Consider the following 23,133-nt stretch of genomic DNA (forward strand, 5'->3'; position numbering starts at 1 on the left):
GTGTGATATAACCAGTGCTTGATTTCCACTGAAATAGACACCAGTACTCATTTTAAACTCCTACACAGTTTTGAGTTAAAATTCTATTTGAGGTGCCGGTGCTCAGTTCTGGTGAGCTCCTGCCCAAGTACGACACTGGGAGATAACTGCATGACTAAAGTGACACTGGTCGTCACAGAGAGAGCCCTATGGTCTTTGACTGCCATCACCCGCCTCTTCCCCGGCTCTCTCTATCCCTCCCACTCTCTCTCCCTCCCTCCCAAACTCTCTCTATCCCTCCCACTCTCTCTATCCCTCCCACTCTCTCTATCCCTCCCACTCTCTCTATCCCTCCCACTCTCTCTCCCAAACTCTCTCTATCCCTCCCACTCTCTCCCTCCCTCCCACTCTCTCCCCTCATTTTACCTCTGCTTCCTGCCCCCCGTTCTTCTAGTTCCGTAGCACAGCCTGTGATGTCACAAGGCAGGAATACCTTACCCTTAAAGACACACACAGGGTTCTTTTCCCCCCTGGTTCTGTTATACCACTGCCTGGTATTGATACATGCACTGAGGGAGGAAGGGAAGAGAGTCCTAGTCTTCCTCTTGGCATTAGATTGAATGACTGGCATCCAGCGATTAAACGGTCTGTAAAACACAGCCGGGCCCATTACCGGTTCACCTTCCTGTTCAGTTTCATTTTAACAGAAAGGCTACCATGGAAAAAATCTCAAAATGGCGGGTGACGGTCCAAGCTACTGAACCCAGTCACTGTTGTAGCTTAGCTACTGCACATAGTTGTTCACCTGTCACTTTTGTTGCTAAACAACCAACCGTCTATTGACAATAACAGCCTACATTACCTGTCCCCCCCCACCCAATCTGATAGTGAGGTGGTAAATGTCTAGTCTCCCGTATGGCTCTAATCTGATAGTGGGGTGGTAGATGTCTAGTCTCCCTTATGGCTCTAATCTGATAGTGGTAGTGGGGTGGTAGATGTCTAGTCTCCCGTATGGCTCTAATCTGATAGTGGGGTGGGGTGGTAGATGTCTAGTCTCCCGTATGGCTCTAATCTGATAGTGGGGTGGTAGATATCTAGTCTCCCGTATGGCTCTAATCTGATAGTGGTAGTGGGGTGGTAGATGTCTAGTCTCCCGTATGGCTCTAATCTGATAGTGGTAGTGGGGTGGTAGATGTCTAGTCTCCCGTATGGCTCTAATCTGATAGTGGTAGTGGGGTGGTAGATGTCTAGTCTCCCGTATGGCTCTAATCTGATAGTGGTAGTGGGGTGGTAGATGTCTAGTCTCCCGTATGGCTCTAATCTGATAGTGGTAGTGGGGTGGTAGATGTCTAGTCTCTCTTATGGCTCTAATCTGATAGTGGTAGTGGGGTGGTAGATGTCCAGTCTCTCTTATGGCTCTAATCTGATAGTGGTAGTGGGGTGGTAGATTTCTAGTCTCCCTTATGGCTCTAATCTGATAGTGGTAGTGGGGTGGTAGATGTCCAGTCTCTCTTATGGCTCTAATCTGATAGTGGTAGTGGGGTGGTAGATGTCTAGTCTCCCGTATGGCTCTAATCTGATAGTGGTAGTGGGGTGGTAGATGTACAGTCTCTCTTATGGCTCTAATCTGATAGTGGTAGTGGGGTGGTAGATGTCTAGTCTCCCGTATGGCTCTAATCTGATAGTGGTAGTGGGGTGGTAGATGTCTAGTCTCCCTTATGGCTCTAATCTGATAGTGGTAGTGGGGTGGTAGATGTCCAGTCTCTCTTATGGCTCTAATCTGATAGTGGTAGTGGGGTGGTAGATGTCTAGTCTCCCGTATGGCTCTAATCTGATAGTGGTAGTGGGGTGGTAGATGTCTAGTCTCCCTTATGGCTCTAATCTGATAGTGGTAGTGAGGTGGTAAATGTCTATTCTCCCGTATGGCTCTAATCTGATAGTGGTAGTGGGGTGGTAGATATCTAGTCTCCCGTATGGCTCTAATCTGATAGTGGTAGAGGGGAGGTAGATATCTAGTCTCCCTTATGGCTCCAATCTGATAGTGGGGAGGTATATATCTAGTCTCCCGTATGGCTCTAATCTGATAGTGGGGTGGTAGATGTCTAGTCTCCCGTATGGCTCTAATCTGATAGTGGTAGTGGGGTGGTAGATGTCTAGTCTCCCGTATGGCTCTAATCTGATAGTGGGGAGGTAGATGTCTAATCTCCCTTAAGGCTCTAATCTGATAGTGGGGTGGTAGATATCTAGTCTCCCTTATGGCTCTAATCTGATAGTGGTAGTGGGTTGGTATATATCTAGTCTCCCTTATGGCTCAGATCACATGCCTACATAGTATACACTATAGACATGCATCATTCCCACAAACACCCAGCTCAGACAGGCCCAGCTCAGAGAGGCCCAGCTCAGAGAGGCCCAGCTCAGAGAGGCCCAGCTCAGAGAGGCCCAGCTCAGAGAGGCCCAGCTCAGAGAGGCCCAGCTCAGAGAGGCCCAGCTCATGAGCTCCATCAGCAGCAGATTTTCATTTAGAATGGAAAATGAATGTGTTGTTGCATCAAATGTTGTGCATCGAATCATATCGATTTTCCATCCCGAAAAATGTATGATATATTCACACACACACACACTCTCTCTCCACCTCTGACCCATTAACCCTGACCTATACGACATTGCTCTGTAGCCACGGTAACCAGCTCTGTATTGACGTTGTGTTGGTATTAACAGTTGATCGTCAGCTCTGTAAATTAGTAGGTAGTGGCAGACAAAACACACAAACCCAGACACAGCACATACACACAAACCCAGACACAGCACACAGACACACACAGACAACAGGATGCGCACAGACACACAAAACCCAGCAGGACGTACAGGTAACTGGCAAAATAAAACCCCAAATGATGGACTTTCTCATGGAAGAATGGTGTGAGTTCCAGACACTTGTAGAATCTGCTGCAGCTGTTCTGGCTCGTGGCGGCCCAACACCCTATTAAGACACTTCATTTAGGTGTTTCCTTTATTTTGACAGTTACCTGTAGAGTGTCACACTCGAACAGAACAGACAGTCACTCGTGCCTGAGTGTGGGTGGGTAACACTGACACAACTCTAGTTCACATACACTACATGAACAAAAGTATGTGGACACCTTCTCGTCGAATATCTCATTCCAAAATCATGGGTATTAATATGGAGTTGGTCCACGCTTTGCTGCTATAACAGCCTCCACGCTTCTGGGAAGGCTTTCCACTAGATGTTGGAACGTTGCTGCGGGGACTTGCTTCTATTCAGCCAGAAAAGCATTAGTGAGGTCTGGCACTGATGTTGGGCAGTTAGGGCCTGGCTCGCAGTCGTCGTTCCAATTCATCCCAAAGGTGTTCAATGGAGTTGAGGTCAGGGCTCTGTGCAGGCCAGTCAAGTTCTTCCACACAGAAAACCATTTCTGTATGGACCTCGCTTTGTGCACGGGGGCATTGTCATGCTGAAACAGGAAAGGGCCTTCCTCAAACTGTTGACACTAAGTTGGAAGCACAGAATCGTCTAGAATGTCATTGGCATCTGTAGCGTTAAGATTTCCCTTCACTGGATCTAAAGGGCCTAGTTTGAACCCTGAAAACAGCCTCAGACCATTATTCCTCCTCCACCAAACTTTACAGTTGGCACAATGCATTCGGGCAGGTAGCTTCTCCTGGCATCCGCCAAACCCAGATTCGTCCGTCGGACTGCTAAATGGTGAAGCGTGATTCATCACTCCAGAGAACGCGTTTCCACTGGTCCAGAGTCAATCAATCAAATGTATTTCTAAAGTCATTTTTACATCAGCCGATGTCACAAAGTGCTGTACAGAAACCCAGCCTAAAACCCCAAACAGCAAGCAACGCAGATGAGTCCAATGGCGGAAAGCTTTACACCACTTCAGCCGACACTTGGCATTGCGCATGGTGATCTTAGGTTTGTGTACGGCTGATCGGCCATTGAAACCCATTTCATGAAGCTACCGACGAACAGCTCGTGCTGACGTTGCTTCCAGAGGCAGTTTAGAACTCGGTAGTGAGTGTTGCAACTGAGGACAGGCGATTTTTACAAGCTACACGCTTCAGCACTCAACTGTCCCGTTCTGTGAGCTTGTGTGGCATACCTAATTTGAAGGCATGTCCACATACTTTTGGCCATATAGTGTATATATATATATATATAATAGTGTATTAAATTATAATTGTATCATATTTACACTGTTTGGACTTAGGCCACCCGCCCATGCATTTCAATGGCTGAAAACTCCTGTGTGTGTGCATGTGAAGGTGACTGTCACACACTCCTCAATTCCCATCCTCCTTCTCTTCACCCTCCTCCTCATCATCATCATGGCTCATATGTTTCGGGCATGACGGTCACACGGAGGAGGAACGGAACACAAGGACATTCTGAGAACATTCCACGGAACATGGACGTCGCTGATGCATTTATATTACTGAGTGTTCTGAGGGAGGAAGGCAATCTGTGCCTGGAGCATGGCCAGACTCATCACACACACACAGAGGGAGAGTCAGGCTTTCAGCAGACACTTCCACAGACCTTGAGGAGTGTATGGCATGCCAAAATAATAGTTGTGATTTTACAGACACACACACCTCTGTGTGTTGGAGAAGCACAAAGGCGACAGAGGACAGAGAGACAGGACGGAGACGAAATGGAAAAATGCCTTTGAAATGTACACCAGCGCCAGCCATAACGGCCCAGATCTGGGCCGACTCAACAAGACCCGCCCGGCGCCACAGAACCCAACAAAGCCCAGAGCCAAAGCAAGATGCCCAATCAGCACAGCAGAGAGTGCGTCCCAAACAGCATCCTAGTCCATCAGGTCAGAAGTAGTGCACTATATAGGGAAAAGGATATAATTTGGAACACAGCCATAGACACACACTGACCATCCTGTCCCTCCGCTCCCTCCCCAGGACATTGGCTCTGTGTCCCACCCCCAAACAGAGGACTGTAATCCAGCCAACCAAGGGGGCTCCTCTCCCCTTACCGCCCAGCTCTCGCCTCTCCCTTTGACCCTCCCTGTCTCTCAACTGCCCCCTCCTTACTCACTGTGTGTGTCCTCATCCAACCAGATGGCCCATGAACCCATGCTGCAATAGGAACCCAGCGATCCAGTAACCCTTTGCCTCTGAACCTTTGCCAGAGACCTCTATTCCATCTGATAGGGATAAAGAGGGGCTTATTCTCCTCACTGAATAGAGTTATCAGGACGGAATTTCAATTGACACAATATGTACATACACTTTTCAATTGACATTAGTGACGGGAATGTCACGAGCCGAGAGAGGGTTTGCTTGACGTTCTCAAAGTGAATGTCACAGTAGCCACTAGCCAGGAGGAGAACCAGTGCAAACTATTACACTAGGTAATGTTAAAGGTTTTTTTTTTTTCACCACCTCAACATATGAGAAAATGACGCTTTTCTGTATTTTGTTGTGAAATATATATTTTCTTTTGTTTGTTTTAAATTTAACCTTTATTTAACTAGGAAAGTCAGTTCAGAACAAATTCTTAAGGTAGTTGTTAGGGAATTGTTAGATATTACTTGTTAGATATTACTGCACGGTCGGAAATAGAAGCACAAGCATTTCGCTACACTCGCATTAACATTTGCAAACCATGTGTTTGTGACCGATAAAATGTCATTTGATTCTCATACTTGACTTTTGACTCTGTTTATTCACAAATGCGAATGTAATGTTCCAACTGTAGACACCCACCAACGTGGCTAGTGAAATAGACATTCTTACCCACCAATACCTAAATCTACCCGCATTTGGCATGTGGCAGGTTTTCATTTTATGCCCTGAAGGGTTTATATTCTAATCTGTACACTCATTACATTTTAGCTTCAAAACAATATCACGGTTACCGCTAGCTAAAGTTAACATGTCTTTATCAAGTAATGTCAGCCTATCAAAATTTAACGACTACCCCTTTAAAACGAATATAAAAGTACAGTAGGTCTACCTTACAACATACCAAATGATTAGGTTCTGGCTACATCTTGTAAAAGAACATTGCGACTGTTAACGTGGGCCGGCTATAATTCACCGGGGAGTTAAAATGTTGAGCTGTTATATATGGAAGGCCATTACCACCACCTAAAAATAAAATACATACTGTACACATAGATCATACATAGGTTATGTTTCTTCATTTGTAGCATTGTGTGGCGATTTCCATCTATCCATGTTGCAGAGATCAACACAGCAGGGCCGCCGGCAAACATTTGGCCAGCTGGCATTTCCCCCAGTACTTTTGGTTTCATAAAAAATATTGACACAAAAGTGTTGAAAAGAGGGATAAAGTATTGTTGTTTAGACTGATTAGCCTCGTGATTTGTTTGACAGGACTGTGATGTTTTCATCCACTCTAGGGCCAGGAGTTTTTAAACATTTTTATTATATGACCTGATTAGAAAAAATCTGGTCCCATCATAGCCCATATAAAAACCCTTTTTTAAATCTGATTTTTACTACGTCATACCCAGAGTTTTACCTGGTTAGGTTAGCTTACCAGATCAGGAAAAACTCTGAGCCCCATCAAAATAATCCCCCACCCCACCACAACTCTGGGACCTGTGGTGCCACCTCTGAAATCGCCAAACAATGTTACAAATGAAAAAAAAGTAGATATTTGTATGATCTACCATCTCAATATGTTGACTTACGTTTCTGAAAATGTTGACTTTCCTATGTCAACACTTTGAAATAAAAAAAAACGTTTAAAAAACTGTTGACACTATGTTGGTGCAAGGAACCGGTTTCCATAGTTTCCGTGGCTAAGAGCAGCAATCAGCTACTGCAACATTTTCAGAATGTAACAGGCTGTTACTGCAATTTAAGGTAAAACCTCAATAAAGAACAAGTCTCAAATATCTCTATATTCAACCTGACCTGGTGCTACTGGCCCACTCACACTGGAGCTCTCTATATTCAACCTGACCTGGTGCTACTGGCCCATTCACACTGGAGCTCTCTATATTCAACCTGACCTGGTGCTACTGGCCCATTCACACTGGAGCTCTCTATATTCAACCTGACCTGGTGCTACTGGCCCATTCACACTGGAGCTCTCTATATTCAACCTGACCTGGTGCTACTGGCCCATTCACACTGGAGCTCTCTATATTCAACCTGACCTGGTGCTACTGGCCCATTCACACTGGAGCTCTCTATATTCAACCTGACCTGGTGCTACTGGCCCATTCACACTGGAGCTCTCTATATTCAACCTGACCTGGTGCTACTGGCCCACTCACACTGGAGCTCTCTATATTCAACCTGACCTGGTGCTACTGTCCCACTCACACTGGAGCTCTCTATATTCAACCTGACCTGGTGCTACTGGCCCACTCACACTGGAGCTCTCTATATTCAACCTGACCTGGTGCTACTGTCCCATTCACACTGGAGCTCTCTATATTCAACCTGACCTGGTGCTACTGGCCCATTCACACTGGAGCTCTCTATATTCAACCTGACCTGGTGCTACTGGCCCATTCACACTGGAGCTCTCTATATTCAACCTGACCTGGTGCTACTGGCCCATTCACACTGGAGCTCTCTATATTCAACCTGACCTGGTGCTACTGGCCCATTCACACTGGAGCTCTCTATATTCAACCTGACCTGGTGCTACTGGCCCATTCACACTGGAGCTCTCTATATTCAACCTGACCTGGTGCTACTGGCCCATTCACACTGGAGCTCTCTATATTCAACCTGACCTGGTGCTACTGGCCCATTCACACTGGAGCTCTCTATATTCAACCTGACCTGGTGCTACTGGCCCATTCACACTGGAGCTCTCTATATTCAACCTGACCTGGTGCTACTGGTCCACTCACACTGGAGCTCTCTATATTCAACCTGACCTGGTGCTACTGGCCCACTCACACTGGAGCTCTCTATATTCAACCTGACCTGGTGCTACTGGTCCACTCACACTGGAGCTCTCTATATTCAACCTGACCTGGTGCTACTGGCCCATTCACACTGGAGCTCTCTATATTCAACCTGACCTGGTGCTCCTGGCCCACTCACACTGGAGCTCTCTATATTCAACCTGACCTGGTGCTACTGGTCCACTCACACTGGAGCTCTCTATATTCAACCTGACCTGGTGCTACTGGCCCACTCACACTGGAGCTCTCTATATTCAACCTTTTGGGGGGAGCAGGTACAGAAGACAGGATCACCCCCCCCCCCCCCCCCCCCCCCCCGACTACCCCTGTCTACCCCCATCTACCCACGACAGATGGTCCCTTTAGGACTTAGGGTCTCATTTTAAGAGGCTTTAATGTAAAAGGGGAGAGGAATAAAATGCTAACTGATGACCCAGTCGGTGTGTGGAGATCAAATATTTCAATGCAGCAGGTATCTAGAATACCTGCAGTTTGTAGAGCTGGCCTTTCATTTATCACCATCCAAGAGCCCATTAAAACAGCTGGAGGAGGCCAGACGGGCTCCAGACTCAGTGCCCATCCATCCCCCTCTGCACCAAACCCTCACAGCAGGGGCACCTCCACGGCCAGGTGTACCCCTCACCCTCCCTTCCCCCCCAGGTGGAAGCCATAGGGGGTCCAGACTCAGTCCACCCCTAGTCCTCTCCGCCCACTCCCCACCCCCCTCCAAGGTACTCACAGCAGGGGCACCTCCACGACCAGGTGTACCAGGTTACAAATCAGCTCCTCCAGCAGGTCCTCTCTCCCCGTGTCTGCAGAATGAGAGAGAGAGAGAGAGAGAGAGAGAGAGAGAGAGAGAGAGAAAAACAGAGAGAGACAGAGAGAGAGAGACAGAGACAGAGAGACAGAGACAGAGAGACAGAGAGAGGGAGAGAGACAGAGAGAGGGAGAGAGACAGAGAGAGGGAGAGAGACAGAGGGAGAGAGACAGAGAGAGAGAGGGAGAGAGAGACATAGATGGAGAGAGGGAGAGACAGGGACAGAGACGGAGAGACAGGGAAAGAGAGAGGGAGAAACAGAGACGGAGAGAGGGAGAGACAGAGACGGAGAGAGGGAGAGAGAGAGACGGAGAGAGGGAGAGAAACAGAGACAGAGAGAGAGGGAGAGAGACAGAGAGACACAGAGAGGGAGAGAGAGACAGAGACGGAGAGGGAGGTAGAGAGAGACGTTTAGCCAATTACCTAGCCTGTCTCTGCTTTCAACCACCTTTCAATTAGACCAGCCAATAGCTACACTGACCCCCTACTTGACTACAAAGAGTACTTTGTGTTCGTTTGGGTTCAATGGAAAAACGTGGAGAGTAGAGACCCAAGCTCACCTCACAGGAAAACCTACTCACATGAAAAGACCCCAAGGCACAGTGGGGTGACTATGTTGGATGCATGGCCTTGATAGCTATTAAACATACACTCAGTGGCCAGTTTATTAGGTATACCCATCTAGTACCGGGTCAGACCCTCTTTGCCTCCAGAACAGCTTGATTTCTTCTGGTAATGGAAACGTTGCTCAATTGGTATCAAGGGAACTAACATTCCCCACACCATTACACCACTGCCACCAGTCTGTACCATTGACACCAGGCAGGATGGGGCCATGGACCAGGGCCTAAAATTGACACCCGCCAGCTGCGGGTAGATTTTGGCATTGGTGGGTAAAAACATCAATTTCACCAGCCACGTTGGCGTGTGGTCAGTGCTCCACAGTGCGAGCATTTCACTCTCATTTGTGAATAGAAAGTCAAGAATGATCACATTTATAGTAACATAAATGCTGCAGTAGCTGTTTTCAAAGTATTTCTGGCGTTTTGTTTCATAGCTGGTAAATAATCGCACAAAGTCAAAGAACTACGAAGCCTATATTGCCTATGCCACCTCGCACAGCCACACTGCCTGGCTGGGGGGCTGTGTGCACGTGAGGAGCTGAGTGAAATATTTATTTTTTTAGAAGCACTGTGCACAGGCTTAAAAGTTGGTCTAATTTACTTGAAACTAAAGTCTACCCAAGTCATCCAAAAAAGTATAGTTGACTCATCTGTCCATAGAACATTCTTCCAAGAGTCTTGAAAAACTTTGAGTCAACTTTTTGGACGAGACGTGTCTCATTAAGTCTGGTGAAAACCAAACACTGCATTCCACAGTAAAAACCTCATACCAACGGTCAAGCATGGTGGTGGAAGTGTGATGGTTTGGGGATGCTTTGCTTCCTCAGAACCTGGATGACTTCCCTTTATAGAAGGAACCATGAATTCTGCTCTGTATCAGAGACTTCTACAGGAGAATGTCAGGCCATCTGTCTGTGAGCTGAAGCTGAAGTGCAGCTGGGTCATGCAGCAAGACAATGATCCAAAACACACAATCAAGTCTACATTAAAATGGCTAAAATGCAACATATGAGGCTTTGGACTGGCCTAGTCAAAGTCCAGACCTAATCCCAATTGAGATGTTGTGGCAGGACTTAAAACGAGTAGTTCATGCTTGAAAACCCACAAATGTTGCTGAGTTAAAGCAGTTCTGCATGGAAGAGTGGGACAAAATTCCTCCACAGCGACGTGAGAGACTGATCAACAACTACAGAAAGCGTTCAGTTGAGGTCATTGCAGCTAAAGGAGGCACAACCAGTTATTGACTGTAAGGGGGCAATTATTTTTTTCACACAGGGGAATTGGATGTTGCATAACTTTATGTTTTAAATAAATAAAATAAGTATATTTTTTGTTGTTGTAAACTCAGGTTCCCTTTATCTAATAAGGTTTTACTGAAGATCTGACAACATTCAGGAGAAAAAATATGAAAAATAGAGAGAATCAGAAAGGGGAAAATACTTCTTCACAGCACTGTACCACATTACTTATTACTTGTAATACATTTGTTTTAGAAACATTACAAAGCATGCTCATCCTTTTTTTGTGTGTTTTGTTGGTTTAATTGTAGCGTAAAAAAATGTGTCTTGTAGATTTTTTTTTTTCATATTCCTGCCACAGTGGGAGGTGGACCAAAAAGTACAATTTGGACTCTGCCATCAGCATGACCCAACAGGAACTGGGATTTGTCAGACCAGGCTATGTTTTTCCACTCCTCAATTGTCCAGTGTTGTTGATCGTTGACTGGAGCCACTTCTTACTGTTTTTAGCTGATAGGAGTGGAATCCAGAGTAGTCGTCTGCTGCAATAGCCCATCTGTGACAAGGACCGGCGAGTTATGCGTTTCCGAGATACCGTTCATGCTCTGTCACCACGCTCAAAGACGCTCAGGTCAATAGTTTTGCGCATTCTAGTCACAATGCTTCGATGCCTGTCTGCCTGCTTTGTACAGCAAGCCACGGCCAAGTGACTCACTGTTTGTAGGAGCGAACTGTTTTTGTCAATGGGCTGGTGTACCTAATAAACTGAGAACTGAGTGTAAAGATGCTCTGAACTATGGCAACAGAGAAGAGAACCGGGCGGTCTTGTAGATTGTTTTATCATGGCAAACGTCCATTTATCGTTTACCTGTTGTGATTGACCATAGGGGTGTCTGGATATATTAGGGATGTGCATCTTTCCCTTTCAAGACGACTCGATACGTACAGATGAGCTACAATACAGGACCGATTAGTTTGAAACGATTCAGTTTGATTAGAGAACGAATTAATGAGATACAATTCGATGCATTAACATTTATTGAAGAAAAACATTCATTTTCCATTCTAAATTCAAATCTGCCGCTGATGGACCTCATGAGCTGGATCTGTCTGAGCCAACTTTTTTTCTCTCTCTCTCTCTCTGTGTGTATGAGTGTGTGTATGTGTGTAATTGATGTATGTACTATGTAGGCCCTAAACTGAGCAATAAAGGAGACTACTACCAGATTAGGGGGGGGTAAATATAGACTCTTTTTTTTTTGTTCCCCTCCACTTCGGTTCTGAAATCACCATTACTTGCCATTTTTGCAGATTGTATTTCAGCTAGTAATGTATCAATATGTATCTTTAGAAATGAGCTATGAAATATAGCCAATGAATATATAGCACAACTTTGGATTTCACCCTCATAATTGAATGGTTTTGACCGCTCGGGAGGGATTTTCTCTTCTCCTCTGTGATTGCTGTCCTCGTTATGAAATGATCATCTTTACCCTGTATAGTATTATTTATTTAAATACCATATACACTGATTGTTTAAAGCAACACTTTCAAAACTATTGCTGATGGTGAACCTGAACAATCAAAATAAAAGCTATTGTCAGGCCCGTTCAGCAGCTATAGTCAGATGAGATGCGTCTTCGGTAGATTACTTTTATTCTGGAAAAAAAACTATTTTCAACAGCGCATAAATAACAATAACCTAGAAAATTACACAGGTTGTCACTTAACTAATAAAGCCTAATATCAAGCAAGCCATTTTAGCATTTGGAGCAGGCCGCCTACCTCACGTTAGACTGCGCGTGAAGCTGGGAACAGTGCACAGTTTGACCAGGCTACTGATATTACCTGGGGTTGTTCAGCATGCAAAATGACTTGTAGGTCAATGACCGTCAACACAGTTACATGCTTATTTGACACTGAAGGAGAGGACACATCAGTTGTCACAAAAGATTAGAGGTATTTTCGGGAAGGTAGATAGAATGTAATATGAGCAAAAATTTTGAGAACCCGGCGATTTGTAACTTTTGAATCGATTTTCTGACCGATGCATGTTACATTTGGATCGGTTTGGGGTTAACGGACCGATGCACTTGTATCTTAAACATTTGAATCGGGGACCGATGCATATCGGTGAATCGTTACATCCCCAGGATATACAGTACCAGTCAAAAGTGGACGCACCTACTCATTCAAGGTTTTTTCTTTATTTTTACTATTTTCTACATTGTAGAATAATAATGAAGACAACAAAACTATGAAATAACACATGGAATCAAGTAGTAACCAAAAAAAGTGTTCAACAAATCAAAATATATTTTATATTTGAGATTCTTCAAAGTAGCCACCCTTTGCCTTGATGACAGCGTTGCACACTCTTGGCATTCTCTCAACCAGCTTCATGAAGTAGTCACCTGGAATGCATTTCAATTAACAGGTGTGCCTTGTTAAAATTTTAATTTGTGGAATTTCTTTCCTTCTTAATGCTTCTTAAGCCAACCAGTTGTGTTGTGACAAGGTAGGGGTGGTATACAGAAGATAGCCCTACTTCGTAAAAGATCAAGTCCATATTATGGCAAGAACAGCTCAAATAAGCAAAGAGAAACGACAGTCCATCATTACTTTAAGATATGAAGGTCAGTCAATGCAGAAAATGTCAAGAATTTTGAAAGTTTCATCAAGTGCAGTTGCAAAAACCATCAAGCACTATGATGAAACTGTCTCTCATGAGGACCACCACAGGAAAGGAAGACCCAGTGTTACCTCTGCTGCAGAGGATAAGTTCATTAAAGTTACCAGCCTCAGAAATTGCAGCCCAAATAAATGCTTCACAGAGTTCAAGTAACAGACATCTCAACATCAACTGTTCAGAGGAGACTGCGTGAATCAGGCCTTCATGGTCAAATTGCTGCAAAGAAACCACTACTAAAGGACACCAATAAGAAGAAGAGTCTTGCTTGGGCCAAGAAACACAAACAATGGACATTAGACCAGTGGAAATCTGTCCTTTGGTGTGATGGAGTGCTGCATCAGATGACCTGGCTTCAACAATCACCAACCTCAACCCAATTGAGATTGTTTGGGATGAGTTGGACTGCAGAGTGAAGGAAAAGCATATGTGGGAACTCCTTCAAGACTGTTGGAAAAGCATTCCCGGTGAAGCTAGTTGAGAGAAAACCCAAGAGTGTGTAAAGCTGTCATCAAGGCAAAGGGTGGCTACTTTTACGAATATAAAATATATTTAGATTTGTTTAACACTTTTTTGGTTACTACATGATTCCATGTGTTATTTCATAGCTTCGATGTCTTCACTATTTTTCTACAATGTATAAAGAAAAACCCTTGAATGAGTAGGTGTGTCCAGACTTTTGACTGGTACTGTAGGTTTTGATATCTTTACAGTTCACTTCCAATTGACCTTGTAATGGACACAAGTACCAAACACTTTTATAAAGCATACTATGCATATTCAATGTTACTCTCTGCATGTTCAATTTCCTGTGACTACTAGACTATTCTTTGTCTACACATTCATCAGTCTGTGCTATAGAACAGCAACATAGACATGCAACATAAATCACAAGCAGAAAAACAAAAACAACTGTCTCTGCTCTGTGTCAGTTTTGGTCCCTGCATAACCCCTGGCAATACACCATTGGCATTTTCCTCTCCTTCCCTTCTATCCCTCCCTCTTCTCTTTTCTTCTCACACGCTCCATTTTTTCCTCCCTCCTTCCCTCCCTCTTTCAGCGTGAGAGGGATGGAGAGAAACCGAGAAAGAGACACACACACACACAGTGGAGGGTGAAGACAGCCTGTTGGCACCATCTCCTTCTCTGTCTGCAACAACTTCCAATTAAGTGTGTTTCCAGACCTCCTCTCCTCTTCCCACGAACGTCTTCCTCTGCTCTCACTAACGTATTCCGTTCCTCTCTTCCCACTAACACCCTCCTCCCTTCCCTCTCTCCCCCTTCTCTCCTCCCCCTCTCGCTGGTCCAGCCCAACCCTGGGAACGAGGGCTTAATGGAAAGCCCTGCGAGAGTGCAGAGCAGATATTAACTCTGATGGGATGTGATGCCATTTTTCCACATTTCTTTCCTCCTCTCTCCCCTCTCTCTGTGTGACAATGGAAGGGTTACCTACAGTACCCAGCTACTGAAGACAATACCAGATGAGGAAATGGAGTGATGAATCATGAAAATGGGCCTATAAACCGTGGCAGTCTCTACATTCTCAGATTGTATGTATGCCTCTGCAAATGTTTTCCCTTTCATAGATCTCAGTAAAAAACACAGGTGGCCATAATAACGGTTATTATGGCCATAATAAAAAGTGGCCATAATAACCGCTAATGGTGCGCTAATAACGTATCCGCCCAAAGTGCAAATCTGAGGCCTACATCCGACCCTAACCCGCTAATATAGAAAATGCGCTGTAGGATACAGAGACAGCAGAACTATTTCACGACAGGGTGTGCAGGATTTATTTTCTCTGATCTAGATTATTGTCCCAGATTTTAGGTAGGCTATTGGAATATAATTAGATACATGTAGCTTCTCTTCTGTCATGATGTTGCCCTAGAAGACTAAATAAACCCTCGTTCACCAGAATATCATAAAATCCATAGAATGAAAAAGCTTCAATCTAGTTGACGTCATTAAATTAGGGAGCGGGGAGAAAATGCTATAACAATAACAGTTTGACCGGTTGTAAGGAAATAGAAAGTTGTGTAAAACGACCCAACATGTTTCTGATTAGATTTAAGTTCTGCTTGGATGCATATTTAATGTGGTTGAAATACTATCAGCTTTTATTAACGCTGATAAATATAGCACCTCTACAGACGGTATCTAACTGATCATTCACGTTCTCTCAAGATGCTGAAAGAAATATATCATATTTCTCCACTCCTGTTCCCCTGTCAAAATGTAGCCTGCATTTAGTGTATCATTTTACTGCAAGAAATACTTAATTCAACGAGAGTTAATATTAAGGCTCTGTGAGAGGTTATAGACCTACAGTCAGTGTCCATTTTACTCATCTGAACAGTAGGCTACAGTTCCCTTGACGTGCCATAGCCCTATTTGAATTCCGATCTTGTGACTGTTGAATGTGTATAGCGCCTCACAATCACCACACAACACTGTCATCATCCTCTTTTACCACTTCACCTAATCTTTCCCAAACATGACTTTCTGGTCCTCCCTTCTCTTTATTTTCAACTCTACATTTCACAGCTTTTCTCTTATTGAAGTAAACTCCAACATGGTCCTTTTTGCCTCCGGGGATCGACATTAACTTTTTCTGCTCATTCCCAAAAGCATTTGGCGATTAGCGTGTAGGCTATTTGGTGATTAGCGTGTAGGCTATTTGGTGATTAGCGTGTAGGCTATTTGGTGATTAGCGTGTAGGCTATTTGGTGATTAGCGTGTAGGCTATTTGGTGATTAGCGTGTAGGCTATTTGGTGATTAGCGTGTAGGCTATTTGGTGATTAGCATGTAGGATATTCATGGGGGCGTACAGTTAGGCCCTAAGGTTTAGGCTTACGCAATAATGCTAGATACGTTTTTATTTGATTATTTTAGGCTAAATGTAGAATATAGATATAAATTGCACAACAATGACACGTTTATGGATTTTTTAAGGTATCATTTTATCATTATTCAACCCGCCCTTCATGACCCTATATCCCAGCTGCCCTTCATGACCCTAAACCCGGGTCGTCCTGCAGATATAACCATGGGGATGGCAGGTTATGAGTCAACCCCGCGCATCACAACTAACCGCAGTTCACTGTGTGGTACCTTCAGACTGTTTAGGACATTGTCAGTCTCTCTATGAGTTATATGCAATTCACTATTTGCCTCAGAGTGAATCATAACATTACAGCTTCATTTAATTAAGATGTTTAATCTCTTCTTCGCTGGTTTAACTGTAAAGAAAATAATCTCCCAATTTCCACCACTCTCTCCTCCCTCCCATCTGCAAGGACACACTGTCATGGCTGTGCTTCAGTATAGGAAATGGATAGAGCTAGGGATGGAGGGATACAGGTCTGGAGCTAGGGACGGAGGGATACAGGTCTGGAGCTAGGGATGGAGGGATACAGGTCTGGAGCTAGGGATGGTGGGATACAGGTCTGGAGCTAGGGATGGTGGGATACAGGTCTGGAGCTAGGGATGGTGGGATACAGGTCTGGAGCTAGGGATGGTGGGATACAGGTCTGGAGCTAGGGATGGAGGGATACAGGTCTGGAGCTAGGGACGGAGGGATACAGGTCTGGAGCTAGGGACGGTGGGATACAGGTCTGGAGCTAGGGACGGTGGGATACAGGTCTGGAGCTAGGGACGGTGGGATACAGGTCTGGAGCTAGGGACGGAGGGATACAGGTCTGGAGCTAGGGACGGAGGGATACAGGTCTGGAGCTAGGGACGGAGGGATACAGGTCTGGAGCTAGGGACGGAGGGATACAGGTCTGGAGCTAGGGACGGAGGGATACAGGTCTGGAGCTAGGGACGGAGGGATACAGGTCTGGAGCTAGGGACGGAGGGATACAGGTCTGGAGCTAGGGACGGAGGGATACAGGTCTGGAGCTAGGGACGGAGGGATACAGGTCTGGAGCTAGGGACGGAGGGATACAGGTCTGGAGCTAGGGACGGAGGGATACAGGTCTGGAGCTAGGGACGGAGGGATACAGGTCTGGAGCTAGGGACGGAGGGATACAGGTCTGGAGCTAGGGACGGAGGGATACAGGTCTGGAGCTAGGGACGGAGGGATACAGGTCTGGAGCTAGGGACGGAGGGATACAGGTCTGGAGCTAGGGACGGAGGGATACAGGTCTGGAGCTAGGGACGGAGGGATACAGGTCTGGAGCTAGGGACGGAGGGATACAGGTCTGGAGCTAGGGACGGAGGGATACAGGTCTGGAGCTAGGGACGGAGGGATACAGGTCTGGAGCTAGGGACGGAGGGATACAGGTCTGGAGCTAGGGATGGTGGGATACAGGTCTGGAGCTAGGGATGGTGGTATACAGGTCTGGAGCTAGGGATGGAGGGATACAGGTCTGGAGCTAGCGATGGAGGGATACAGGTCTGGAGCTAGGGATGGAGGGATACAGGTCTGGAGCTAGGGGTGGTGGGATACAGGTCTGGAGCTAGGGATGGTGGGATACAGGTCTGGAGCTAGGGAAGGAAGGATTTCTCACCGCAGGATCCTGGCGCCCTCTCCTGGTAGGAGAACTGTAGGTGCAGCTCCTCTTCTGTCATCTCACTGATGAAGACTTTGAGCAGGCAACGGATCATAAACAGGGCATTGTGGGCCTGCCAGATAAACAGCTGACTGGAGAGGAGAACAGAGCAACATTTACTTTGTCATTTGAGACTTTATGAAGACAAGAGAAATCTGTCATACATAGACTAGCACTGTTGGAGCTAGGAACACAAGCATTCTGCTACTCACGCAATAACGTCTGCTAAATATGTTGTATGTGACCAATAACATTTGATTTAGACTACTACGCATAAAGACAAGACCAGGGAGGAATAGCCATGAAGCCAGGCACCCAAACAACAAGTTATTCCACTCTCCAATATGGTCAATGTTGACATAAAGTGATTTGGTTGGACATCCCAGAGTAGGGTATCCCAGAGTAGGGTATCCCAGAGTAGGGTATCCCAGAGTAGGGTATCCCAGAGTAGGGTATCCCAGAGTAGGGTATCCCAGAGTAGGGTATCCCAGAGTAGGGTATCCCAGAGTAGGGTTTTGAGGGGAACTGAAGTCACTGAATGGGGTAGTAAACAACCATGTCATAATAACTGGTGGCTAAGAGATGTTGTCAGGGCAACAGCAGAGGGACCCTGTGGCAACGAGATACTTTCATCCTTATATCCTGTGACCCGTCCGCTTGTCCGAGACTAACTGGATCCTGCAGGTCTACAGCGGGTCCGGTGACAGCAGCAGTGTGTGTGTGTGTGTGTGTGTGTGTGTCTCAACCGCTCACTACTGAGACACGACACGCAGCAGCCTTGACTACCAGTCAAGAGCAGTCTCTCTCACAACCACAGACACTGGGTCCTGCAGGGTAACAACGGTTGTTGTGACTCGTGACACATCCGCTATAGAGACGTGCAGTAGCCTGGACTACGCTCACAGTCACAGACAGGAAGGATGAACCTCTGACCTCTGGTCTGGTCATACATACGGACCACCAGTTCATGAACGCACACCATTCAACACTAACATAAACACACACACCCACACCAATCGACACACACACACACACCAATCGACACCAACAAACACATTCAGACCAATCAACACTAACATAAACACACACTCAAACAACACTCACATTAAAGCCAAAACATGAATAAAGTAATAGCATTGCTTGTAACTATGATATGGGCAATGATGAGTTCCTAAACGCACACCAACACACACATTCCACCAATGTAGCTCTATTACTTACAACCATGCACACCAACACTCCTATTAACACACATTCAAGCCCATAGTATGCCATCATAATGGCTTCCCTTGTAACTGTGGTGAGCTTCTATGTGAACGTAAACCTCGGTGTTTGATGGGAAGCAGGGTAGGTTCACAGACACCTTTCCACCGCACACATCATCTTTGTCAGATCTAGCTGGCAAACTTTGAGCCGCCCTGACTCCACTAATTACTGAGAGGCTAAGCCTGGTGGCTCTCTTGCCTTGCTAGAGGCTGGTCTGCCTTGGGAAATAGTTTTTTTTTTTATAGTACCAGTGAAAAGTTGACACACCTACTCATTCAAGGGTTTTACTTTATTTTTACTATTTACTACATTGTAGAATAATAGTGAAGACATCAAAACTATTAAATAACACATTCACACATCAAAAACACCCTCCAGGAGGTAGGCGTATCATGTAGTAACCAAAAAAAGTGTTAAATCAAAATATATTTTAGATTCTTCAAAGTAGCCACCCTTTGCCTTGATGACAGCTTTGCACACTCTTGGCATTCTCTCAACCAGCTTCACCGGGAATGCTTTTCCAACAGTCTTGAAGGAGTTCCCACATACAATCAGGTCCATAAATATTTGGATATTGACCAAATTATTACTATTTTAGCTGTCTACCACAGCATATTGGATTTGAAAGTAAATATGAATATGAGCTGAAAGTGCAGACTTTCAGCTTTAATTTGAGGGCATTTACATCCAAATCGCGTAAACAGTGTAGAAATTACAGCACTTTTTATATGTGGTCCCCCCTTTTTAAGGGACCAAAAGTGATTGGACAACTGGCTGCTCAGCTGTTCATTGGCCAGATGTGTGTTATTCCCTCATTAGTTCATTTACAAGTAAGCAGATAAAAGTTTGAGTTGATTTCAAGTGTGGCATTTGAAATGTGTTGCTGTTAACCCTCAATATGAACTCCAGAGAGCTGTCACTGCCAGTGAAGCCATCATTAGGCTGAACAATCAAAACAAAACCATTAGGTATGGCCAAATCAACTATTTGGTACTTTATTAACAAGAAAGAAAGCACTGGTGAGCTCAGGAATACCTAAAGGCCCGGAAGACCACAGAAAACAACTGTGGTGGATGACAGAAGAATTCTTTCCCTGGTGAAAAAGCCCCCCTTCACAACAGTTGGCCAGATCAAAAACACCCTCCAGGAGGTAGGCATATCTGTGTCAAAGTCAACAATCAAGAGAAGACTTCACCAGAGTAAATACAGAGGGTTTACCACAAGTTGTAAACCATTGGTAAGCCTCAAAAACAGGAACACCACTTTAGAGTTTGAAAAAACATCTAAAACAAAAGCCTGTACTGTTCTGGAACAACATCCTATGGACAGATGAAATAGAGATCAACTTGTACCAGAATGATGGGAAGAGAAGAGTATGAAGAAGGGAAGGTACTGCTCATGATCTGAAGCATACAACCTCATCTGTGAAGCATGGTGGAGGTAGTGTTACGACGTGGGCATGTATGGCTGCCAATGGAACTGGTTCCCTTGTATTTATTGATGTTGTGACTGCTGACAAAAGCAGCAGGATGAATTCTGAAGTGTTCAGGCTATATTATCTGCTCAGATTCAGCCAAATGCTTCAAAACTCATTGGACGGCACTTCACAGTGCAGATGGAATGTTCTGCAATGGCCAAGTTAATCACCTGACCTGAGTCAAATTGAGCATGCATTTCACTTGCTAAAAGGCTAAACTTAAGGCAAAACACCCCAAGATCAAGTAGGACCTGAAGACAGCTGCAGTAAAGGCCTGGCAGAGCATCACCAGGGAAGAAACCCAGCATCTGGTGATGTCTATGGGTTCTAGACTTCAGGCAGTCATCGACTACAAAGGATTTGCAACCATGTATTAAAATTCACAATTCAATTTATGATTATGCTAGTTTATCCAATTACTTTTGAGTCCCTAAAATTGGGAGGCTACGTATAAAAATGGTTGTTTCCTTTCAAATTCATTGTGGTGGCGTACAGCGCCAAAATGATGCAAATTGTGTCACTGTCCAAATAGTTATGGAACTGACTGTATGCCGAGCACGTGTTGGATGTGTTTCCTTCACTCGGCGGTCCAACTCATCCCAAACCATCTGAATTGGGTTGAGATCGGGTGATCACTCCATCACTCCCCTTCTTAGTCAAATAGCCCTTACACAGCCTGGAGGTGTGCTGGGTCATTGTCCTGTTGAAAAACAAATTATAGTCCCACTAAGCGCAAACCAGATGGGATGGCGTATCGGTGCAGAATGCTGTGGTAGCCATGCTGGTTAAGTGTGCCATGAATTCTAAATAAATAAGTGACAGTGTCAACAGCAAAGCACCCCCAGACAATCGCACCTCCTCCTCCATGCTTCATGGTGGGAACCACACATGCAGAGATCATCCGTTCAACTACTCTGCATCTCACAAAAGACACGAGTTGGAACCAAACATCTCAAATTTGACTCATCAGACCAAAGGACAGATTTCCACTGGTCTAATGTCCATTGCTCGTGTTTCTTGGCCCAAGCAAGTCTTTTCTTCTTATTGGTGACCTTTAGTAGTGGTTTCTTTGCAGCAATTTGACCTTGAAGGCCTGATTCACACAGTCTCAACTGAACAGTTGATATTGAGATGTGTCTGTTACTTGAACTCTGTGAAGAATTTATTTGGGCTGCAATTTCTGAGGCTGGTAACTTTAATGCACTTATCCTCTGCAGCAGAGGTAACTCTGAGTCTTCCTTTCCTGTGGTGGTCCTCATGAGAGACAGTTTCATCATAGTGCTTGATGGTTTTTGCAACTGCACTTGATGAAACTTTCAAAGTTCTTGACATTTTCTGCATTGACTGACCTTCATGTCTTAAAGTAATGATGGACTGTCGTTCTCTTTGCTTATTTGAGCTGTTCTTGACATAATATGGACTTGGTCTTTTACCAAGTAGGGCTATCTTCTGTATACCACCCCTACCTTGTCACAACACAACTGATTGGCTCAAACGCATTAAGGAAAGAAATCCCACAAATTACTTTTAACAAGGCACACCTGTTAATTGAAATGCATTCTAAGTGACTACCTCATGAAGCTGGTTGAGAAAATGCCAAGTGTGCAACGCTGTCATCAAGGCAAAGGGTAGCTACTTTGAAGAATCTCAAATATAAAATATATTTTGATTTGTTGGACACTTTCTTTGGTTACTACTTGATTCCATGCGTGTCATTTCATAGTTTTGATGTCTTCATTATTATTCAAAATGTAGAAAATAGTAAAAATAAAGAACAACCCTTGACTGAGTAGGTGTGTCCAAACTCTTGACTGGTACTATCTATCTAGATATCTTACTCCTCTGCTAATACAGGGTTCCTCAAACTGGGGTTCTGCATCATCACTCCATGGTGTACAGCACAGGACATATGTATTATTGAACTATCCATGTCACTGTCCCACAACTATAGGCCTACCTCTAGATTCCAATGAGAAATGTCAATGGTTGCAGCATCACCACTTCAACCCAGTCATTGACTTCAACATTGGACAGTTTAACACAGGGCGTATTTATGACTTAACTATTCATTTTGATGATTCTGTCCCCTTTACAGTTCGGTTTCACATGATACTTACTCTTGGCATTCTGTGGATATTTTCAGCTCTTTGGTTCTTCCCAGGAATATTCTCACCAGGGCTCCAAAATTCCCTGTTCTGGGATTGTTCTCAACTGTAGAGAGAGACAGGAGAGAGGAAGTACATAGTATTTAAAAAGACTGCTTGGTGATTCTGACACATAGTACATCAATAATCTATACCGTCTTGTTTATGAAACAAAGACAATATAATTACTGATGATAGCATGCTTTCTACATGTTTACTACAGGTAAATCTGTCAAATAAAAGTCTGTAAATATCGGAAGATTAAATGTAGCACTCAATGAAGTTTGTAGTTTGAAATTAGTAAATGTAAAAGCTTGTTTTGGTGTAAACGGTGGCCGCTGACCCAATCAACAAAGCCCAAATAAGTAGAAAAGGTTAACAGTCAGGACAGACAAGC

General features: G+C 44.7%; 1 protein-coding gene across 5 annotated transcripts in view; it reads right to left on the reverse strand.

The window, feature by feature from the left end:
- The window catches only part of dym (dymeclin), a 170,753-nt gene that overhangs the window by 139,676 nt on the left and 7,944 nt on the right, over nt 1-23,133 (reverse strand). For all 5 annotated transcript variants that reach the window (XM_038989596.1, XM_038989594.1, XM_038989595.1 and 2 more), the window contains 3 exons: nt 22,710-22,803; nt 17,808-17,941; nt 8,665-8,737 (listed from right to left, as the gene is read on the reverse strand). In XM_038989596.1, coding sequence (XP_038845524.1) covers nt 8,665-8,737; nt 17,808-17,941; nt 22,710-22,803 — 301 coding nt within the window. The remainder of the gene's footprint in view (nt 1-8,664; nt 8,738-17,807; nt 17,942-22,709; nt 22,804-23,133) is intronic.

Source organism: Salvelinus namaycush, chromosome 3 (genome assembly GCF_016432855.1).
Source record: "Salvelinus namaycush isolate Seneca chromosome 3, SaNama_1.0, whole genome shotgun sequence".
Classification (NCBI taxonomy): domain Eukaryota; kingdom Metazoa; phylum Chordata; class Actinopteri; order Salmoniformes; family Salmonidae; genus Salvelinus; species Salvelinus namaycush.